Source organism: Acanthopagrus latus, chromosome 21, assembly GCF_904848185.1.
Source record: "Acanthopagrus latus isolate v.2019 chromosome 21, fAcaLat1.1, whole genome shotgun sequence".
NCBI lineage: Eukaryota > Metazoa > Chordata > Actinopteri > Spariformes > Sparidae > Acanthopagrus > Acanthopagrus latus.
The window spans coordinates 17078406-17097343 of NC_051059.1; the positions used below are offsets into that span (position 1 = coordinate 17078406).

At 39.3% G+C, this 18938-nt stretch overlaps 1 protein-coding gene across 1 annotated transcript; it reads left to right on the forward strand.

The window, feature by feature from the left end:
• Window positions 1-664: 664 nt before the first annotated feature.
• pcmtd1 (protein-L-isoaspartate (D-aspartate) O-methyltransferase domain containing 1) lies at window positions 665-17824 on the forward strand. The gene is made up of 6 exons (XM_037084407.1): window positions 665-907; window positions 8341-8795; window positions 10296-10398; window positions 10997-11168; window positions 14468-14591; window positions 14935-17824. Exons 2-6 carry the CDS (start codon window positions 8489-8491, stop codon window positions 15306-15308), a joined length of 1080 nt encoding a protein of 359 aa, XP_036940302.1. The 5' UTR covers window positions 665-907; window positions 8341-8488; the 3' UTR covers window positions 15309-17824.
• Window positions 17825-18938: the final 1114 nt, after the last annotated feature.

The following is an 18938-nucleotide window of genomic DNA, read 5'->3' on the forward strand; positions in this document are numbered from 1 at the left end:
CACCCTGTTAAGTTTAGGTGCAGATCTGGATTATAGAACAGATCAAGGGCACCTTTACCCTTAACACTGCAGGACACAACATTTTTCAACATGTTCCTTTACATTTCCACACGGACACGTCACAATGAACGGCTTATCTATCTATCTATCTATCTATCTATCTATCTATCTATCTATCTATCTATCTATCTACCATCTATCTATCTATCTGTCTGTCTGTCTATCTATCAACCCCTAATCAAAAGTCATTTTCTGGTAAGAATGTACTTAAGTAGCCTATCAAAACTACAAGTAAAAGTGAATTATACTTATTTACTCATATTATGGTTCCATGTTATGGCTCTATACGTCTGATTATCTGATATTCAGCAATTGTCTGTTTAGTTGTTTGGCTCTGATGAAACAACAACAACAACAACAACACAGGCAGAATAAAAGCACAATATTTGCATCCAAAATGTAAATATTGTGGCAGTATAAAGCATGAACTGGAAATACTCAAGTACCTCAAGTGTAGTTAAGTACAGTACTTGAGTAAATGTGCTTCAGACAGATAGATAGATAGATAGATAGATAGATAGATAGATAGATAGATAGATAGATAGATAGATAGATAGATAGATGTGAGCAACAGTGCTTCCCTCTATCGACAACACTTCAGACCACGTGACCTGTGTTTACATCCTCTTCTCAGCTGTTTCTTTCTTCCTCCACTTCGACACGGCGGTTCGTCCGTCACTACTTTACCTTTCCGCCAAACTAGCAGGTTAGCTCGGTCGACCAGCTCGCACTTCTTTTAGCCCCCGACGGAGGCTGCAAACGTCTGAAAGACACTGTCACCGACCGTCGCATTGCACGTCCACACACACACACACACAAACGGACAGAGTTATTGCGACACGGCACTGTGAGTATTATTATTTACATTTCTCTACTTTATCTACACGCTTTTGTGCCGTGAGTTATCCGGCTTGTGTTGTGTCGGCGGTGTTTATTTTGTTGCGCTTTGTTCAAATTGTGTCGCGCTAATGCTAGCTAGTTGTTGTGTTAGCTGGTTAGCCGTGTAACGGCTGGATAACGACGCGAGCTTACCTAACCCGCTTTGTCTCTGTTTTGATGATGGCGCACTCAGGCCCACGGAGGCTAACGTTAGCTGTGGTCTCACACAGCGATAACCACCACACACGCGGATGTTACCTCATGCACCCCACTCTCAATTATAAAAACCCTATATTTCACTCGTCTGTGTTGGCAACCTTTTGCTAAATCCGCGCATTTTCTGTCTTTTTTTTTTTTTTTTTTTTGCACAGCTCTTTTGTGACTTTTTTTTTTCTGTCACACACGTTTGTTCCATCAGGCGGAAGAGAGACTCCGAGAAATCGGTGTTGTTTTTTTGTGTATTTGTTGGCGGCTGCTGGGGGAAAAAAACAACAACGCGGGACTCATATTCCTGCATCTTCTCAACAAACCGGTTGAGCTGGTCGCTGCTCAACATTGAGGTTAATCGCACTGCAGATAGCTGGCTAGCAAACTGCGTGTTGGTCGACAAGTGGGAACAAAAAAAAAAAGGCTGGATTAGAGCAGACAAACACACAGTTACACTTGGTGTTAGTGTTTGTCAGCTTGTGTAATAGATGCCTCACTCGCCGTGTGTTTATGTACAGATGTGGACGGGCAGGGTTAAGGGACAGGCGTGATTAATAACGCTTGACAACATTTCGTGAAAACGGTGTTGTTGTTTTGCTCCATCGTCACACGCAGTGCGAAGAAAGCGGTCCCGGCTGCTGATTGGCTGACAGGCTGCCGTCTGTGTGGCAACTGCAACACGTGAGCAGGTAGACAGCTGATTGGTTTCACCAGGTGTCAGTCATGTGAACATCTGTGAACACCAGCGTGGCCAGAAAAATAGGAGCTGTTGTATAATTATGTGAAGCAGGGCTGCGGAAGAGTATTAGGGTCAGGGGCGAGAAACAAAAAAGAGAAGGGGAAGTTTTTTGTTGTTGTTGTTGTCATCATGCTCTTCAAGCAAAAAAGTAAAAATGTCGAGAATAAAATGGACATTTCAAGATTAAAGTCCACCTTTTGAGACTACATCAAATAACTGGTGTAGATGAATTGGTAAACTGTACTTAAGAGTCGGCTTTAGTAACCAGGAAATGATTTGTCTTTTAGCTCGTAAACTCAGTGTAGTCATCAGTATTAGGACTTTCAAGTGACTGTAACACTTCACACAGGACATCACACTCCAGAGGATGAAGTGATGGCAGAGACTGTAGGCTCGGGCAGATTGCATAGCTGGATTTTAATGGACCGTTAGAGTTGACTTTATTTTCTCAATTGACTTTTTTCTTGACGTACACAATGAAAAAATAAATTCCTCCTCTCATTTTGTAGTCCTTCCAGGCCCTAATACTCTAACATATAATAGAACTAGCAGTAAGCAAAGTCAACATGGCCCTGCATCCCTTAATAAAAAGGTGTTCAAGGAGTAGATGTATGGTTGCAGAAAATTAAAATAAGTGCACAATACTTAAGTGCAGTGTTACATGGAGCAAACTTCCACCCCTGGCTTAGATAATGATGAACGACAGTGTACAAACCAAACCACATAGAGTTGAATTAACACTTCAAGGACACAGGTACAAAAGCAATAGACAAGGGGTGCAACTAATGGATACTGTCAGTATTGATTTATCTGTACATTATTTTCTCATTTGGACCTTGGACTATAAGAAAATAGTGAAAAAAGGCCCATCACAATTCCCCAAAGGACAAGAAACTATCATCACACCACTTGTTTTCTCTTAAACAGTCAAAAACCCAAAAATATTAAGTGGAGTGTCAAACATGACAAAGACAAGCAGCAGGTTCTCACCGGTGAGAAGCTAAAAAAATGCTATTTTCAAACCATCTATCTGATAGCAAATCCTGATGATTAGGGCTACAACTACCAGTTATCAAATAACCCACTCATCGCTTGCCAGAGAAATAGTTTTGTCTATAAAATGTCAGAAAAATACAAATATCCATTATTATCCCCCAGGGCCCGAAGTGGTTTCTTCAGATGTCTTGTTTGGTCCTACCATCATTTGAAAAGCCAATTAGTATCACAGATATAACTGAGAAGCTAGAGCCCACAAACCTTTGCTTAAAAAAAGACTTCAGCTGTGGTTGAATGCACATCTCTGTCACACAGGGACAGCAATTAACAACACTTGGAGTGTATGGATTTGCTGGCAGCCCTGCGATGCTATCATTCTCATTACACATCAGTGAAAACAAATAGATGGATCCTGAAGATGTGTTTGGACTGTAATAGGCTTGTCACAATACTGGAATTTCTCATTTTGATACCACACCTTGAAAAATATCGATATTCGACACCACTGGGAAGAATTGACACAACAATGAAGGCACACTATTTTTAGATTACAGAAGCAGAATGAATGAACATGTTTTTCTTCAGATTTAAAAAAAATAATAATAAATGTGTGGATGTATCGATATTGCAGAAAATGAGTATTGAAACAGTTTCCAGTACACAGAATCGATACATATGGAATAACATAATATTTTCGACAAAATTAGACTAAAAGTGAAGTGAAGTTTTGGAGGCAGTGCGATTGCATATAAAGTGACTTGCGAGGTTGCATGTTCATGAAGGTGTCACAAATTGAGGGTCTGTGTGAGTTGAAATGGTTTAACACCTAACCCCGAGTCTTTATGAGCTTCTTTTCATGAATAGACAATAGAATCAGCTGGAGTTGAGGTAATTCTTAAAACAGCCTGAGCCGTTTCACACCAACTCAGATCTCTATGCAGTCTGCTCCTGCTGTAAGCCTCTACTGTCACATCCCTTGGCAGTTTGTGGCTAATTAACACAGTCCAGTGGTCTGACTTGCATAAATGAAAAAAGAGATGCAAATAGACTTTTCATTCAATCTGAATGCACCATCAGAGCTCTAACACTAACCTGAGGGAGAGCCATATATTGTTACCTGAATAAATAGGTTTCATCCACCGCTGAGCATGAAAATGTTCAGAGGTTTGCATGGCAGTGCGAGGGGGAACAAAAGGCAGGTTCATGATGGTGAACCTTGATATGACACTTCCACTGAGATTACCCAACATAACACTTTATAGAGGCATACCACCATAATGGCAAGTATAAGGTAGAAATAGGTCTTCTGTCGTGCATTAAACAAATGTCTGTCTTATAAGATTAAATAGAAAATAAATAGCTTTAGCCTTCACACAACAAAATGCAACTGCACTGAATAAAAATGAAAACTCTTAGCAAAAGTGTGAGCAGGGCCTAAGGTCATGGGGGTAATATATTTAAATGGCTTCTTCCTGTTAGGAGCTTCAACTTGCTGCAGTGACCATCTGCCCTGTAGAATATGAAATGAGAGATTATGTGTAAAAGTTTGCTCTTGGGTTTGACACGAAGGAGGGTCAGTGGGTCATCAAACATATTATGAAAAAAAAGCAATTCCACTTTTCGGAGTTTGAGGAATACTATGTAAAACTGGACATTTCAGTGTTGCAGTTTTGCTGGAAAAAAGGTCACTGGGTGACCAGAACCAATATGATTTCTCTTCTGTGTGCCTTGATTGGGAACTGAGTCATTAGCAGGGCTGCTGATGATGATTATTTTGAGTATTGATATATCTCCAGATTGTTTTTACGATTAATCGACTTAGTCTTTAAAATTAGAGCCCCACCAAGGCTCATGTTTCTGGGTTGATATTAGGGGTGAAAAAGCTAAATACTCAAAGATGTAATGGAGGCAGGATATTTTACAGTTTAACAAGAAACATTATTGTCATAATTGACAGTGTGCTACAGCAGTGAACTTCACTGGAAGTGTAACATTTGTTAATTACTTCCAAGTCAATGACGGCCAACCAATATATCAGATCTCTTTAAAATGTCAAAATGTTCTGAAAAATGCTAAATGTCATGTCTGCAGATTGTTTCTTTTGTCCAACCAACAGTCCAGAACTCAAAGACTCATTTACTATCACAAATGAGAAAGAAAAGCAGTAAATCTTTACACTTAAGAAGCTGGAAGCAGGTTTGATATTCTTACTTTAAAAATGACCGGTTGGCAATTACTTTTCTTGTCATAATTGACTAATCGTTGCAGCTCTGATCAGTAGTTTTTGAGGTAACACTTGTCATTTATTAAAGTGGAAAAGTAATAAAGTAAAGTAATAAAGTGGAAAATGTGACCTGCTGGAGGCACTAGATGAGGTTCTGTACAATTATCAAATTCATTGTGACTGACAAAGAAAGACTGACCAACCAAAATTGCTACAGCCATGCCATTAGCCCCAAAATATAATATTTGTTACAGAAATGGTGTATTGAACTACATCACAAAGTTCAGATTTTTTCTATGTTCCAAATCAGTGTGGAGATAAACAGCACAGCTCCTTTTACTTGCGTCTTCACACAGAGGAATATTACAGAGGTGCATGTGACTTAATAATATATTCCAGTTACCTTTTGTAGCAAAAATAGAGCACTTCTATGAATTTAGCATTCTCTCAGCATATCTGCAAACATGTTGCAATAATACATTTTAAATCACAAAGAAAATTGTCCCTGAATTAATGTCAGGTTTCAGTAATTACACCTTTTTGAGTCTTTTGTTCGGTATCATATCCTTCAGTGTGAACCTCACATGCTCGCATTTCTGCTGAGACAAATCATTCACACACTGTCCTCTAGACATGTAAATTCACAGGAAGGATGTGTTGTGAGAGAATATGAAAATTATTAATGAGAAATGTATTTTTCATGGCTATTGTAGCTTTGAAACACAAGTCATCACAAATTACAAGTGCTGTAATCTGTCAGTACACATCACAAGAGATTTCTGTGCACGCTCGATAGCAAACATGAGACTTTTGACTGTAGACTTATTGATGCATGTGGTTGTTTTCTACAAATACAAGTTGCTTTTTTTTATCTATAGGGATAAACATTATTTTCTTTCTTAAATGAAGCTGATAAAAAGGTCTGATTTTCCACTGGAAGTGCTGATATCCATGAGGTTAGAGTGAGTTCAACTCACCCCGTCTGAAAATGCTGCTGTGTGCTGCCTCGACAGGCCTTTGGTATTTAGTTGCAGCACCAGACTTGATCTTGTGTTGCCAGAGGATCTGTTACATGTTTCGTCACCCCGGATGGTTCACAGTTGTCCCTAACCGGGTCATAGCGGCCAGTTGTGACCTGAGATGGCGTCGATACACTTTCCATACTCAGCAGGGGGCAACCCGGGACACCCTGTTTACCAGTTGATTCCCATTTCCAAAGAGACCGGCTTCACTTCGCCTTAAAGGAGTGGGTGAATAATGACCCCTGTTTCGAGACTTATCACTGGCATGACTGTAAAGCAGTGCCCAAAAGCAATTTCCTTGTAGAATACCTCCTGACCCATTTTCCTAGAATTTCTTTCAACCGCCAGCAACTCAAAGGACTACGCTTAACTAGAATATAAAAATACGCTGCCATACAATCAGCGATGGTAAGCGAATCAATGATTCTTTTCGCCTGCGAGAAAGAGCCAATGGAAAATTACTTTCCCAGGCCTCCCACTACAAAGTCACCCCTGAATTTAATCTGTATTAGCTGAGTCAGATGTGGAGATGCTGAGGAGGCAGATAGGGAATTCAAGACTTGTCTGCCTTGGCTGCATCTCTAGTTTTACCCATTCGCTCAGTGCCAGCGTGGGGTATTCCAGTTATCAAAGCAGCTATAAAACATTTAAAAACCACCATGTATTAAGAATTGTGACTTTATAGCCACAATGTGGTGCTTGATAATTCAGTATTGCAAAGTAGAGCTCAGTATACTCAAATGTAAGTAACTTTCAAATCACCAGAGATCAGTGCATTTTTTAATTGACCCCTTTTTTAAAAAAAAAAAAACTCCCTGCCCTGTAGCAGTTCCCTTTTCGGCTTGTGTACCCTCCAAAATTGAGGGAAACGGCTGCTTGTGAGCCTTAGTGTGGGCATTAGGAATAGATTAACAATAGAGCAGTTTTTTTACATCATTCGAAGCGTCAGAGTAGCAATGATTAGGAGCAGTGAATATTGTAATTTAAAAAAGGATATAACAAAGCTCTTCTGTCAAGGTCCACTGTGTAGGATTTAGGGCCAGACTTGATTATAATGTTCATAATTATGTTTTCATTGGTGTATAATCACCTGAAGCCTTTTGTGTCAGCAGGTCTGCTTCAAGAGAGTACGACAAAGAGTGGACAAACCAAACACTGGCTGTAGAGAGGGCCTTTCATGTTTTTCTGTGTTTTTAATGAGCACTGTGGGAGAGGTTCCTGATGATGATGATGATGATGTGTGGTGTAGTAGTTTGTGGCATATTCACTTGGTTGCCTTCTGTAACCTCACCGCAAGATGGCACTATGTCTCCTGCATAAATGAACGATCAATGAATGAAGAATAAGCTTATTTTTTTTATTATTTATATCTTTCTTTTTATATTTTGTTTCCATCAAGCTTAGTTTCATCTAATTAGTCTAAATAGAAATTTTCCTCCATACATTTCACTGTACATGCAGGACATTTATCTGTCCAAGATATATTGTAAGCCACTCTAAAAACAGGTTATACTTCATTTTGAATGGCCTCTGTAACATGGCTTCACAGAGCTTTGCCACAACACAGAGATTTTGTAATGTGTCTGTAGGAGAGTCGCAGGTGTGGCAAATATTCATGATGGCTCTTTTCCATTAAGCATCCCGGTAAGACGTGGTTGCTGTGAGCCAGAATGTATTATACAGCGTCCTTGTAGCCTAAATTTAATTATTGATTACACCTGTGCTCCTGCTGCTTCAGAAATGTCAAAGTGTTGTGAAAAAGGCGTATGTATGTCAAAAAAGCATATAATTAACCTGTATAAGGGAAGTGTATGTTTGGGGGTTAACGTGTGTGCAGTGGAAATTATGTGACAGGCAAAACGGTCATCTTAATCTTGTTGTCAAACATGATATTTTGGTGAATACGTCGTTTGCAAATAATATTCAAGTCCCTCATGAAGGTGTTGTGAAACATAAATTGTTGATGTTGTCATCCATAAATGAAGTTTATCCAGGGGGGAACTAAGTGGAAAATCACAGTTATAGCCTATTCTCTCTTTTTCTCACACAGTTGTTAATTTTTCATCAAAAGACTATCTCAGTTGTGGGAGAATATTAATAAATCTTTACTTTAATCAGCATCCATAATATGCACTCTTCCTTGCAGATGTAGATAGACGCTGCATTCCCATACTGGCATATTGTCGTAATGTGTTTGTATAATTTTCTCTCAGGTCACTTGCCTGGACATGACTGTTGTCTGAGCTGATATTTGAGGAGTCACAGCGGCAGCATCCTTCAGCTGGCCGTTCACCTCCATGCCACTCTGAGGACTCATCCTGCGTACGAGTTCGGCCCCTGTGTTTCTCTTCTCTTTGCACCATGGGGGGAGCCGTGAGCGCTGGGGAGGACAATGACGACCTCATTGATAATCTGAAGGAGGCACAGTATATTCGCACAGAAAAAGTTGAACAGGCTTTTCGGGCCATAGACCGCGGGGACTACTATCTGGACGGCTATCGGGACAGTGCCTACAAAGACTTGGCATGGAAGCATGGCAACATACACCTGTCTGCTCCGTGTATATACTCTGAGGTGATGGAGGCCCTCAAACTACAGCCAGGACTGTCTTTCCTCAATCTGGGCAGTGGAACCGGCTACCTGAGCACAATGGTTGGCCTCATCATAGGTGAGCATAGTGAACTCTTTTTTTTTCACAGCTGTGATTTTCTCGTGTGTGGGAAGTGTTAAGGTGTCCTGTGAAATCTTGGTAAACAGATGTACTCTGAAAATACAGTGTGTGTCTACAAATCTGTGGCAATGATAAAAGGACTGAAATGATCATTTTCTTTTTATTTCAAATAGTCTAATGATAGCAAAGATGCTCATCACAATTTCCTTAGAGTATAAGTTCACTCAAAAATGAAAATGCATTCATTTTCTACTCACCCTCATGCTGATGGGGAGGCAGGAGAAGTTTCATAGGAGACATTTCTGGAGCTTCTCAGCAAAACAGAGTTGAAACATTCTCCTCAACAACTGATGTAGATGGGGACTTGCTCCTAAACGTAAAAAACAACATCAGATAGACTTAAAATTGCTCCGTAAAGCTTTTCCTGCATAATCCAAGTCATGGGAAGCCCTGAGGTCCAAAGACTGATTTGAAAAGTTGTTATTTACATCACTGTATAAGCCCAAATCTTTGCTGTAGCTGCTGAGCTAACAGCATTAGCATGTAACCTGTCTGAAGTCGGTGCATGTTGACGTCTTTTCAAAACAATTTGGGAACTCTGGGATTCTGGAGACTGATGCTTGGTGAGGTGTGCTGAATCTTTTTTATGTTTATTTTCTGTTGCGTTTTAACACAAATCCCCTTACACTTCAGTTGTTTAGGAGAGTGCTGCAACACTGTTTTGCTGTCAAGATCCAGAAAAACGGCAAATCTTTAAAATGTACTTTTCTGTTAGAAAAAATACACTATTAAAGTATATTATAATCATTTGGTCAATCAATAAATCAGTTAATAAGGGTATTGCGTAAGACTAGGCATGGGACAATATGACAGTTTTAATTAATACAATTACCTTGGCCAAGATAATTGCGATTCAAGATATTATCTCCTTAATCGAGTCTTAAAATGGAGCTGAAACATACTGGAATTAATTTACCTCACATTTTGTGAAAGAAACAAACATTTTTAATTCAGCACAGTTGGGACATGTCTTCCCTTAGTGAACATCCTCTCTATGAAAAATAATCAAATAACCTTGAGGAAGGGAATCATTAACAACAAGTTCCTGTTGCATTTATAAGGGATGAATAAATGCAGAGGACCTCATGTCCCTGTTGTTCCTTAGTTCAGAATGCATACATTTTTTACACATCTGATTTAACTTGTTTTGTGAGGAATACAATGGGCAAACCAAGCCTTTAGCCCTGCTCATAGGCTCAGGGTTTTAAAATGACTGGAAAAATGCAGTCCTCTCTGTTGTGGCACTTCAAAATAAATGATAAAATCAATATAAGACTTTACCTTATCAAGCTTTTTCACAATTACCCAGATAATGAAAATTCACCACGATCAACTTATCCCAAGTGTGTCTATACCTTTCTGTGATACAATCTTATATCCTCCCATCTCCAGGTAATACAATGAAAATATTCTTCCTGATGTGTGTTTTTTCCCAAGGGCCGTTTGGTGTGAACCACGGAGTTGAGCTCCACAAGGACGTGGTTGAATATGCCCGAGAGAAACTGGACGACTTCATAAAGAATAGCGACAGCTTTGATAAGTAAGTTCACAATTTAGAGGAGTATTCATTTTTTTGGCAAATGTGCTGAGTTGTTTTCTTTGCTGAGAGTTAGATGACAAGACTGATGTGACTCAAAGATCTGTCCATTAAATGTAAGGTTGTTAGCTTAGCATAAAGACTGGAAACATGTTTAGTCTAGTAGCCCCGTTCTGTCTTCAAGTAACAAGTCTAAATGAAACTTGTTTATTAATTCTGGACTAATAGAGGCTTTTGAGATTTTGTGACCTTTAGACAGAGCCAGTTGAGCTGTTTCCTCCTGTGTCCTGTCTTTTTGCTAAACTGAGCTGAGTGATATCGATCCTCTCATCAAACTTTCAGCAAGAAAACAAATAAGCTGTGTGTATTTCCCAAAATGTCGGGCTATTCCTTTAACAGGATCGTTAATGTATTCAAACCACAGGCACTAGTAACAGTTTTACCTGCCAGTTTCTCTCCCTTTGTCTTGCAAATTGAATAAATTTAAACCTCTCTTATTCTACTCCTCCGATTTGCATAATTTCTCTCACGTCTCACAAATTTGGTAATGAGCCTGTTGAATGTATCTTATCCACTATATGTGTCATTATTTTTTTCACAGGTTTGAGTTCTGTGAACCCGTCTTCGAGGTGGGGAATTGCCTTGAAATCTCAACAGACAGTCACCAATACGATCGCATTTACTGTGGCGCAGGAGTGCAGAAGGATCATGAAAATTACATGAAAGTGCTGCTGAAAATTGGAGGCATTCTGGTGATGCCTATAGAGGATCAGGTAAGGATGAAACAGAATCAACAAATCATGATTGCTATACGGAATGTGAGCACATGAGGGAAAACAAGGTAAAATAGCTTTGACCTACAAGAGTGGTTATGCAACTTTCACATGCATTATTGAGCCACGCCTGCCCCTGGATTTGAACAGCAGTGCTAGGAGCACACACAGGGCTGTATAAATAAAATGTTTTATTTAAAGTGGATGTGTGAGTGTGGACAGACTTTGGGGCATGTAAGAGGGCATTAAGAATATTTTAGGAAGCTGGTGGAGAAAATGGATGGCAGGAGCCTTTTCCAGTCAGAAGGGTTAAAGATCTTGACATATTTTTGTTTGAGGATTTTGGCAGACGAAGTCAAGTTGAGAAACTTTAAATACCATGACCCAGGATTTGTACGTTTTACTCTGTCAGTTATTTAGTGAAGGCGTGAGCATACTCTGAAGTGAGTTCAGTGAGTACAGTGTATTTTAAAGAAACCCTTCAGATATTATGCTGTGATGCATTATTAGAACGAAAACAGCCTACACACAGATGAATCATGATGGAGAAAATAATTAAACAGAATTTTAATTAGAGGTCTTTGTGAGATCTAAACGGGCATAGAAATGGTCACACTAATGTGAATACTTTTTCTTCTCTCTCACTTGTTCGTCACGGCCTTTCATCAACACAAAGACAGCACTCTCTACCTCCAAAAGTAAAAGCTCATTAAAAAGAGGACAGGTGAAATAACATTGTTCAATGGGGAGAACGGAGTGTTGACACACTTACTGTATGATTGAGAATCTTCAAAGACACAGCTGGGTACTGATGTGAAAAAGCCATGACATTGAAGTCAAAGATGCTGGCTTGTTAAGACTTTTCCATCCTTCTCTGCTCAAGCAGAGCTCAAACATTGTTCAGTCGGCGCTGAGTTTGAAAGAGAGACTGAAGTTAAAGATGAAAAAATAACAACTGTTGGTTGCTTCCATTTTACTAATAACTAAGCGTTGCTGCCAGCTGCCTGATCAATATTGAGCATGTGTAACTCTCAACAGAGATGAGAAAGACGCAAGATGTCCCTCTCCTTAGCAACGTCCGTTATCGGCTCCAGAAAAAAGCGATGTGTCTAATTCTGACACAATAATACAAGTTTAAACATCTCCTACATGAAGTCTGAGAAACAAAGCAGCTGCGGTTGGGAGAGCTAGAAAGTGAATGAAGAGAGGGAGTGGTGTTGGTGAGAACACAGCAGTGAATCAGAGAAATAAAACGTGACTTTTATTTATTTTATTTACAGTCCTAAGCACACATAGACCTATGTAGACCACACTCACCAGGCACACAGCCCTGCACAGCTCCTAACAGACTGAGAGCAGTAGAGAAAGATGGAGACAGCAATTCAGCCTGGCCGCTGCATTTTTATAGAGTTTCGACCTTCTGCCTCTTTGGCTGGGGGCTACAAACTGCTGGCCAAAGGTTACCGCCCAGAAACATCCTGAACACAGCAAAATAAGAAGAAAGTACACGCAGAGGGCATGGCCACTTTAGATACACTGTTTAATACTTAGTGTGGGTCATAGGAAATGATTAAGAGGGATTATTTTGGTCTCGTCATTGTTTTTTTCAATACCTTCAGTTTAACAACATTGTAGCCATTAAAATCCACGCCTTGGTCAAGGTGCAGTATTTACAACCCTGAATCAAAAACCTACTTTAAACTTGCCAATGTTCGCTTGAACTGTGGCTGTACTAAAAGGAAACAAATGAGTAATTACATAGAGGCCTTGTGCTGTGATGGTCAGTGTTATCCCGTTGAATATAGTACATATGGCTCTGAATGGATGCAGCATCCTCTGGTATTAATGGACTTGTTGTGTGCCACTTGAATGCCCACACACACACACACACCAAGATATACACTCATGTTATCACCATGCATGAGGAGTCCAGAGCTTCGTTAATTGTGTTTTGATCACTGTCACACTGTGGACTGGTAATTACTTGTTATGGCCTGAGCCACCAGATATCTGTCAGCCACTGAGGGCTAACGTCTCACACCAGCAGACATTTTGATGATATGTCTGGTCAGGGGTGAACGATGTGGCAGTACACTGTATCTTATAACTGCCATGATTTGTCACCAATATTAATTTGCTTTTGATAATTTAATAATCATTCTTTTTCGAGTATAAATGACGAGCATTTAATTGCTCCAGTTTCTCAGATGTCAGAATTGTGCTGCCTGTCCTTTTTCCTCGGACTGATTGGCGGATGAAACACGACATTTGAAGACATTTTGCTTATGGACCAAACGATTCACATTAATTGGAAAATGGTAGATTGTGATTATGAAAATCATAATTAGTTGCGGCAGTTTTCTCCCGTCAGTGGATTTTCTATAGTGTTATTTACATGGTAGTAGGCCACTGTGGGCAGTTACGCAAGTCATGAGCAGAGCTGATTGATGGCGGTATTAGATATTAGGCAGTATCTGATTGGATGCATTTTAACTTAAAAAGGTTGAGTCTTTTTTAAGAGATGCGTGTCATTGTTTCTCTGTGCGTCTTATCTTACTTTTTTTTTAACCCCTCTGATGTCCTGCCACTCTTGCAGAAGATCTTAATCAATCTCAATGAGGCTGCGTGATTAAATACATGTTCAAATAATCACTATTTAGTGTGACTTTACATCATTCTGAAAAAGTACTTTGATCCCAAGGTCTTTTAAGTTTGCTGGGTTAGTCCAACGTCACATTTCTAAACTTATTATCTAGGGATCAAAGACTATACATATCAACATAGAAATTTACATGAGCTTTGACAGAGACATTTTCACCCTTTCGTTGATGCTGTTCGATGTGTTTTTGAAACCCACTGGCAGTTTTCTGTTCAAATTCAAATGTATTCTTAGTATTTGTAGTGTGGAGATGGGGTTAATAATTCATGAACCTGTGTGATATAGCAGCTCACATGCAAATGTAAAGGAGGCCCTCTTTTCTTCTCCAGGGGCATGGGTTATATTTCTCTGGGTATGTAGTGTATGTACATCTGCCAATTATAATGAACACCTGGAATTTGGAGATCATTAGAAGTGTGAATGTTATTATGTTATGAGTCAATACTGTGCATAGTATATACAGGCATATTTTGAACAGTGTATTATTGGTATCTGGCGAAATAAGAAAGGCGGCTCACCATTATGAAGAAGTAAAGATATTCTGGAGCAACTGTGCTGTTTAGGCTCCAAGTGCCACACAGCAGTATTTCATATTTTATAAGTGTACAGTGTTGAGTTCAGGTTTTATCTCTTTATGCAGCTGACCCAGATAACCAGGACTGGCCAGTGCTCATGGGAGAGCAAAAACATCTTGGCGGTGTCCTTTGCCCCCTTGGTCCAGCAGAGCAGAGCTGATGGAGAGAAGCCTGACACTGTCCAGCTGCGTAAGTTCTCCGGCCTCCGTCCTCAACAAAACAAAAACCTCGGAGTCTCTGGGTGTCGTTGTGCCTAACAGGGTTTGATGTGTGAGGGAGGCAGTATTTTAAAGTCAGACACTACATTCAAAGTGATGTGATGAGACGTTTCCTAGAGCAATACTCGCTTTGACATATGAAGCTCGCCCTGCAGCTGCTACATAGTCAGTTGTTTTTTTCCTTGAAATACTGAGACGCAGTCTCTCTTTGACTTCTTTATGCTGACCTAGTTGAAGTGCTGGTGTATGGATGTATATTCTTATTTGTGCGACGCATCGCCCTGAAGGACTGTGTCATCTCTCTTTGTCCTCAGCTCCAGTGACTGTCCGCAGCCTTCAGGATCTATCTCGGATCTACATCCGCCGCACCCTCAGAAACCTGGCCAACGAGGACAGTCAGGGGAAGGGGGTGGTGCAAAGAGTCCCCCAGAAGCGCAAACGCAGGCGCTGCCGACGGCGACGCATCAATACCTACGTTTTTGTAGGCAACCAGCTGATCCCCCAAATGGTGGAGAGCGAGGAGGAGGAGCACCCCGAGGAAGAACACAAGGAAGTGGAGGAGGAGGAGGAAAGAGACATTGGCGACATTGAAATCCTCAAGCAAGTGAACGTGTTGAGAGACCAAATAATGGCTTTACCGCTGCCTGAGTCACTGAAAGCATATTTGCTGTATTACAGAGAGAAATGACTGTTCAACTCGAGATCCGCTCTTAATGGGTGCGGCGCCTGCTGAAATGCTTTTCCTTCACCCATTTTTTCGATACAAATGTAGCATTATTTCCATTAAATCTTGATGGCAAAACTGTAACAGAAGGAGGCGTCATAGATAATTTTGGATAATAATGTTATGATTGTTATGAATTGTCAGTTTTTGTTCATTTTTCTTTCTGATTTGTATTTAAAAGAACAATGTAAAAAGTATACTAAATGGACTTAGTTTCAGGAACCCGTTTTGAGATTCAGATTTTATCACACTGTCAGGATTTCTGCAGAAGTGTGCAGATTAAAAATTGTATAAAAGAAAAAAAAGTTCTTACTATATTTGTTAAAATATGATCATGCTAAGATGAAGACTTTTATTGCAGCTTTTTTAGAAGCTTTAACTTTCAGTATCAGCGTCGGCGATTTGAAGATGCCGAGAGGAGAAAAAAAAAAGGCACTGAGAGGCAAACGAGGCCACATCCTCCCATTTTGAGTTTTGAGAGTAAGATGTTGCGTAATCACGAATGGGACACTTGTGTCATTGCTCTTCTTGATATTAACGTGTTTTGTACCTTCCTATTACAAGAGATCATTGATATTGGTTCATAATTTTTTCTACAGGGCGCCTTTTAATGTACCTTTTTCTACAGGGTGCTTACATACTTGTGTTTTTCTCACTGAGTAGCTGACATCCTCTTTGATATGAGCAGGTGTTGTAAGCCCTCACCCCACCTCCATGGTTTCCTTTCATTGCAAATAGTATATTCATTTTAAATGATTCATATCAAGAGGTTTAAAAAAACTGATAATGCTGATGATGGGTGTTCAGTGGTGATTCACATTTATAGCTTTTTTTTTTTTTTTTAAAGAGGGAACTGGTTAAGGGGAGATGTTTGTCATTAATGAGTACATGCATGAATATACTGTATACGTGTTGGCTGTTCCTGACTTTGCTACCACATCTTAAGATCGGTCACTGGAGGTGATGTCCCAGGTGATCAAGTCCGGAAAAGAAGATAAAACAAACAGATGATTTTAAAGAATAATAATCAATTAGATGGCCTTGAGATAAAATTCTGTATAGAAATGCGCTTTTTTTTTTTTTTTTAATCGACGACAATGCAAATCAAAATCGCTGAGGATTTTGAAGCCTTTTTGTATCCTGGACTGTCGAAAAAGCGTCCAGAAAAGCACCTTATCCCGCAGTCCTCAAGTGGAAAAAAAAGAAAACAAAGGTGCCATTTTTTTGGCTTAGTTTCTATTGTGGACTGAACTTCTTGTAATGTAAACCCTGTTTAATCAAAGTACAATTAGCTTGCAGACCTTCCCCTGATAGTGATGGCTCTTAAGTGCCAACGTATCCCATCACATTAGGTGAATGCTGCGAGTTTCCGCCACAGTAATTCCACCCAAATAAAGTGGTATATTTCTACAACAATAATTATACTACTACTACTACTACTAATAATAATAATAATAATAATAATAATGATAATGATAATAATAATAATGAAAAAAAAAAGTAAACATTCCACGGTTAAAAAAGAAAAAAAGCACATCACTGATAGATGTCACACTTTTTTTTCATGCTTTTTACAGTCAAAGACTTGGACGTTTTCCTTCATCTTACTTTGAATGCATATTTTTTTAGTATTCCAAAAGCTGAGTTGAATGTTGTTGATATGAATTCTATTCGATATAAAAGTGATATATATGTATTGTTATCATATGAATTCTGCATACAGTTTCATTTGCATTTTGGTTTGTCGTAGCGCCCTCTTGCTGTACTGTATCTTGACACTGGGAAACTCTGTAGATCAACAAACTCCACTGCTGTCTGTTAAATAGATAAGATATATTAGTGCTATAGGTCTTCAGTTTTTGTTCTGGTGTACTGAAAAATCTTTTGTTTTGAGAAAAAAAGGGGGTGATTATTCTATTAGTAGTTTTGTGTGTGAAGAGGTAACATTTATTTTCTGTAAGGTTTTTTTTTTTTTTTTTTTTTTTTTTACATTCATTGGAAAGCTTTGCAAGTAAGCAATAATGGAATAATTTCTCATTCTTATAATTACCAATAATAACATAGTCCCATTTGATTTGCTTGGTATCCATTAAATTTCACATGACCAATTATAGGCATGCAACAGTTTATATACCATTATCTAAAACATAATTGCTAATTAGAGAGCACATTAAGGATTGAAAGCAGGGGACCTACAACCTCGACTCTCAGGTCACGCCTTGCACCAAAGTTAATGGGACTGCCCGTGATTACATTTAATGTGGACGAGAGCTGACTACAATAACGGCACCCGCTGAAGACCAAGTCATAACCGATTCTCCGCTTTCATATTAAGTTAATTTGTCGAGAGCCAAAAGCGGTTCTGTTACTGTTTATCAGGCCCAGGTTGATTTTTCTCATAGTGTGTGCAGTTTCATTTTTTTTGAAAATGTGTTGTTTCTCCGTAAATGTTTGGCACAAAAATAAAGGTCACAATCACATTACGCCTCTTCTAATCATTGTGGGAGCTATTTTTATTTGGGTTTCAGAGTATGTCCGACGTGGGCGAGGAGTCAAATGAGTTGTCACTGCAAGCGAGTGAAGATGAAGTGTGCGACCGCAGTGGAAGTGTCGCCGACGACCTTTTACGCTCTTGTCACTGTTCCATCTCTTCATCCCGCTCAGGACAAGTTCCCTGAAAAATGAGAATGCTGTCATTATCTACTAACCCTTACACTGATGGAAAGGGAGGTCAAGCTTTGTAGACTACTAAATATTTCTTCTCCACAGAAAAAAACAGCATGGCAGCATTCTGCTAAACAACTGTAGCAGATACGGACATAAAATGGTTGTCCAAGATCCCCAAACAAAATATATTTATTAATATTATTATTTTAATAATTATTACATAATTCCAAATAAATGTAGGATCTCGGATCATGCCGGATGAGTTGTTTGGAGGCATTTTATGTTTTCATTTGACTTTTTTTTTTTTTTTTTTTTAACATTTCATAACAAATACCCCTGCTACTTCTGTCGTTTAGTATCCTGCAGAATTCTGAATTTGAATCCTTAAACTGAATTGTAATTTTACATTTTTGGTGTAACATTCATGCACATTGCACGCTCACATGTCGTCCATAATTGCATATGAGCTAAACACTAAACACTGGAGAGAGAAGAGCCGATCAGGAGGTTAATATTTAAAGCAGCCCTCATGAAAACTTAAGTTGAAGACAGGAAAGAGCCAAGTGCTAATGGCTAATCGGCGCCACTGAAGCGTCTACAGCACCAATGTGAGGAGAGTAGATCATGACTGGATTTTCATTTTTGGGTGAACTCATCCTCTAAGTGACAGCCGGTGAGCGTGCAAAGAACAAATAAACTTCAGTTTCACCTCTTGCAGGTCTTTGAGGCAGCGTTAACTTCTCAGCCAAAAACAAGCGATAAGGCCTCGACCTGCACACTAAACCCGATACAGCGTGCATTACAAATTCACAGTATAAATATATTGATGTCTGATAGAATTCCTCCACCTTTGACTGCAGGTAACTGAGAGGTAACATGCAAGATGAATGTTTTCATGAAAATGTAAGCAGCTGTGTGAAATCAATT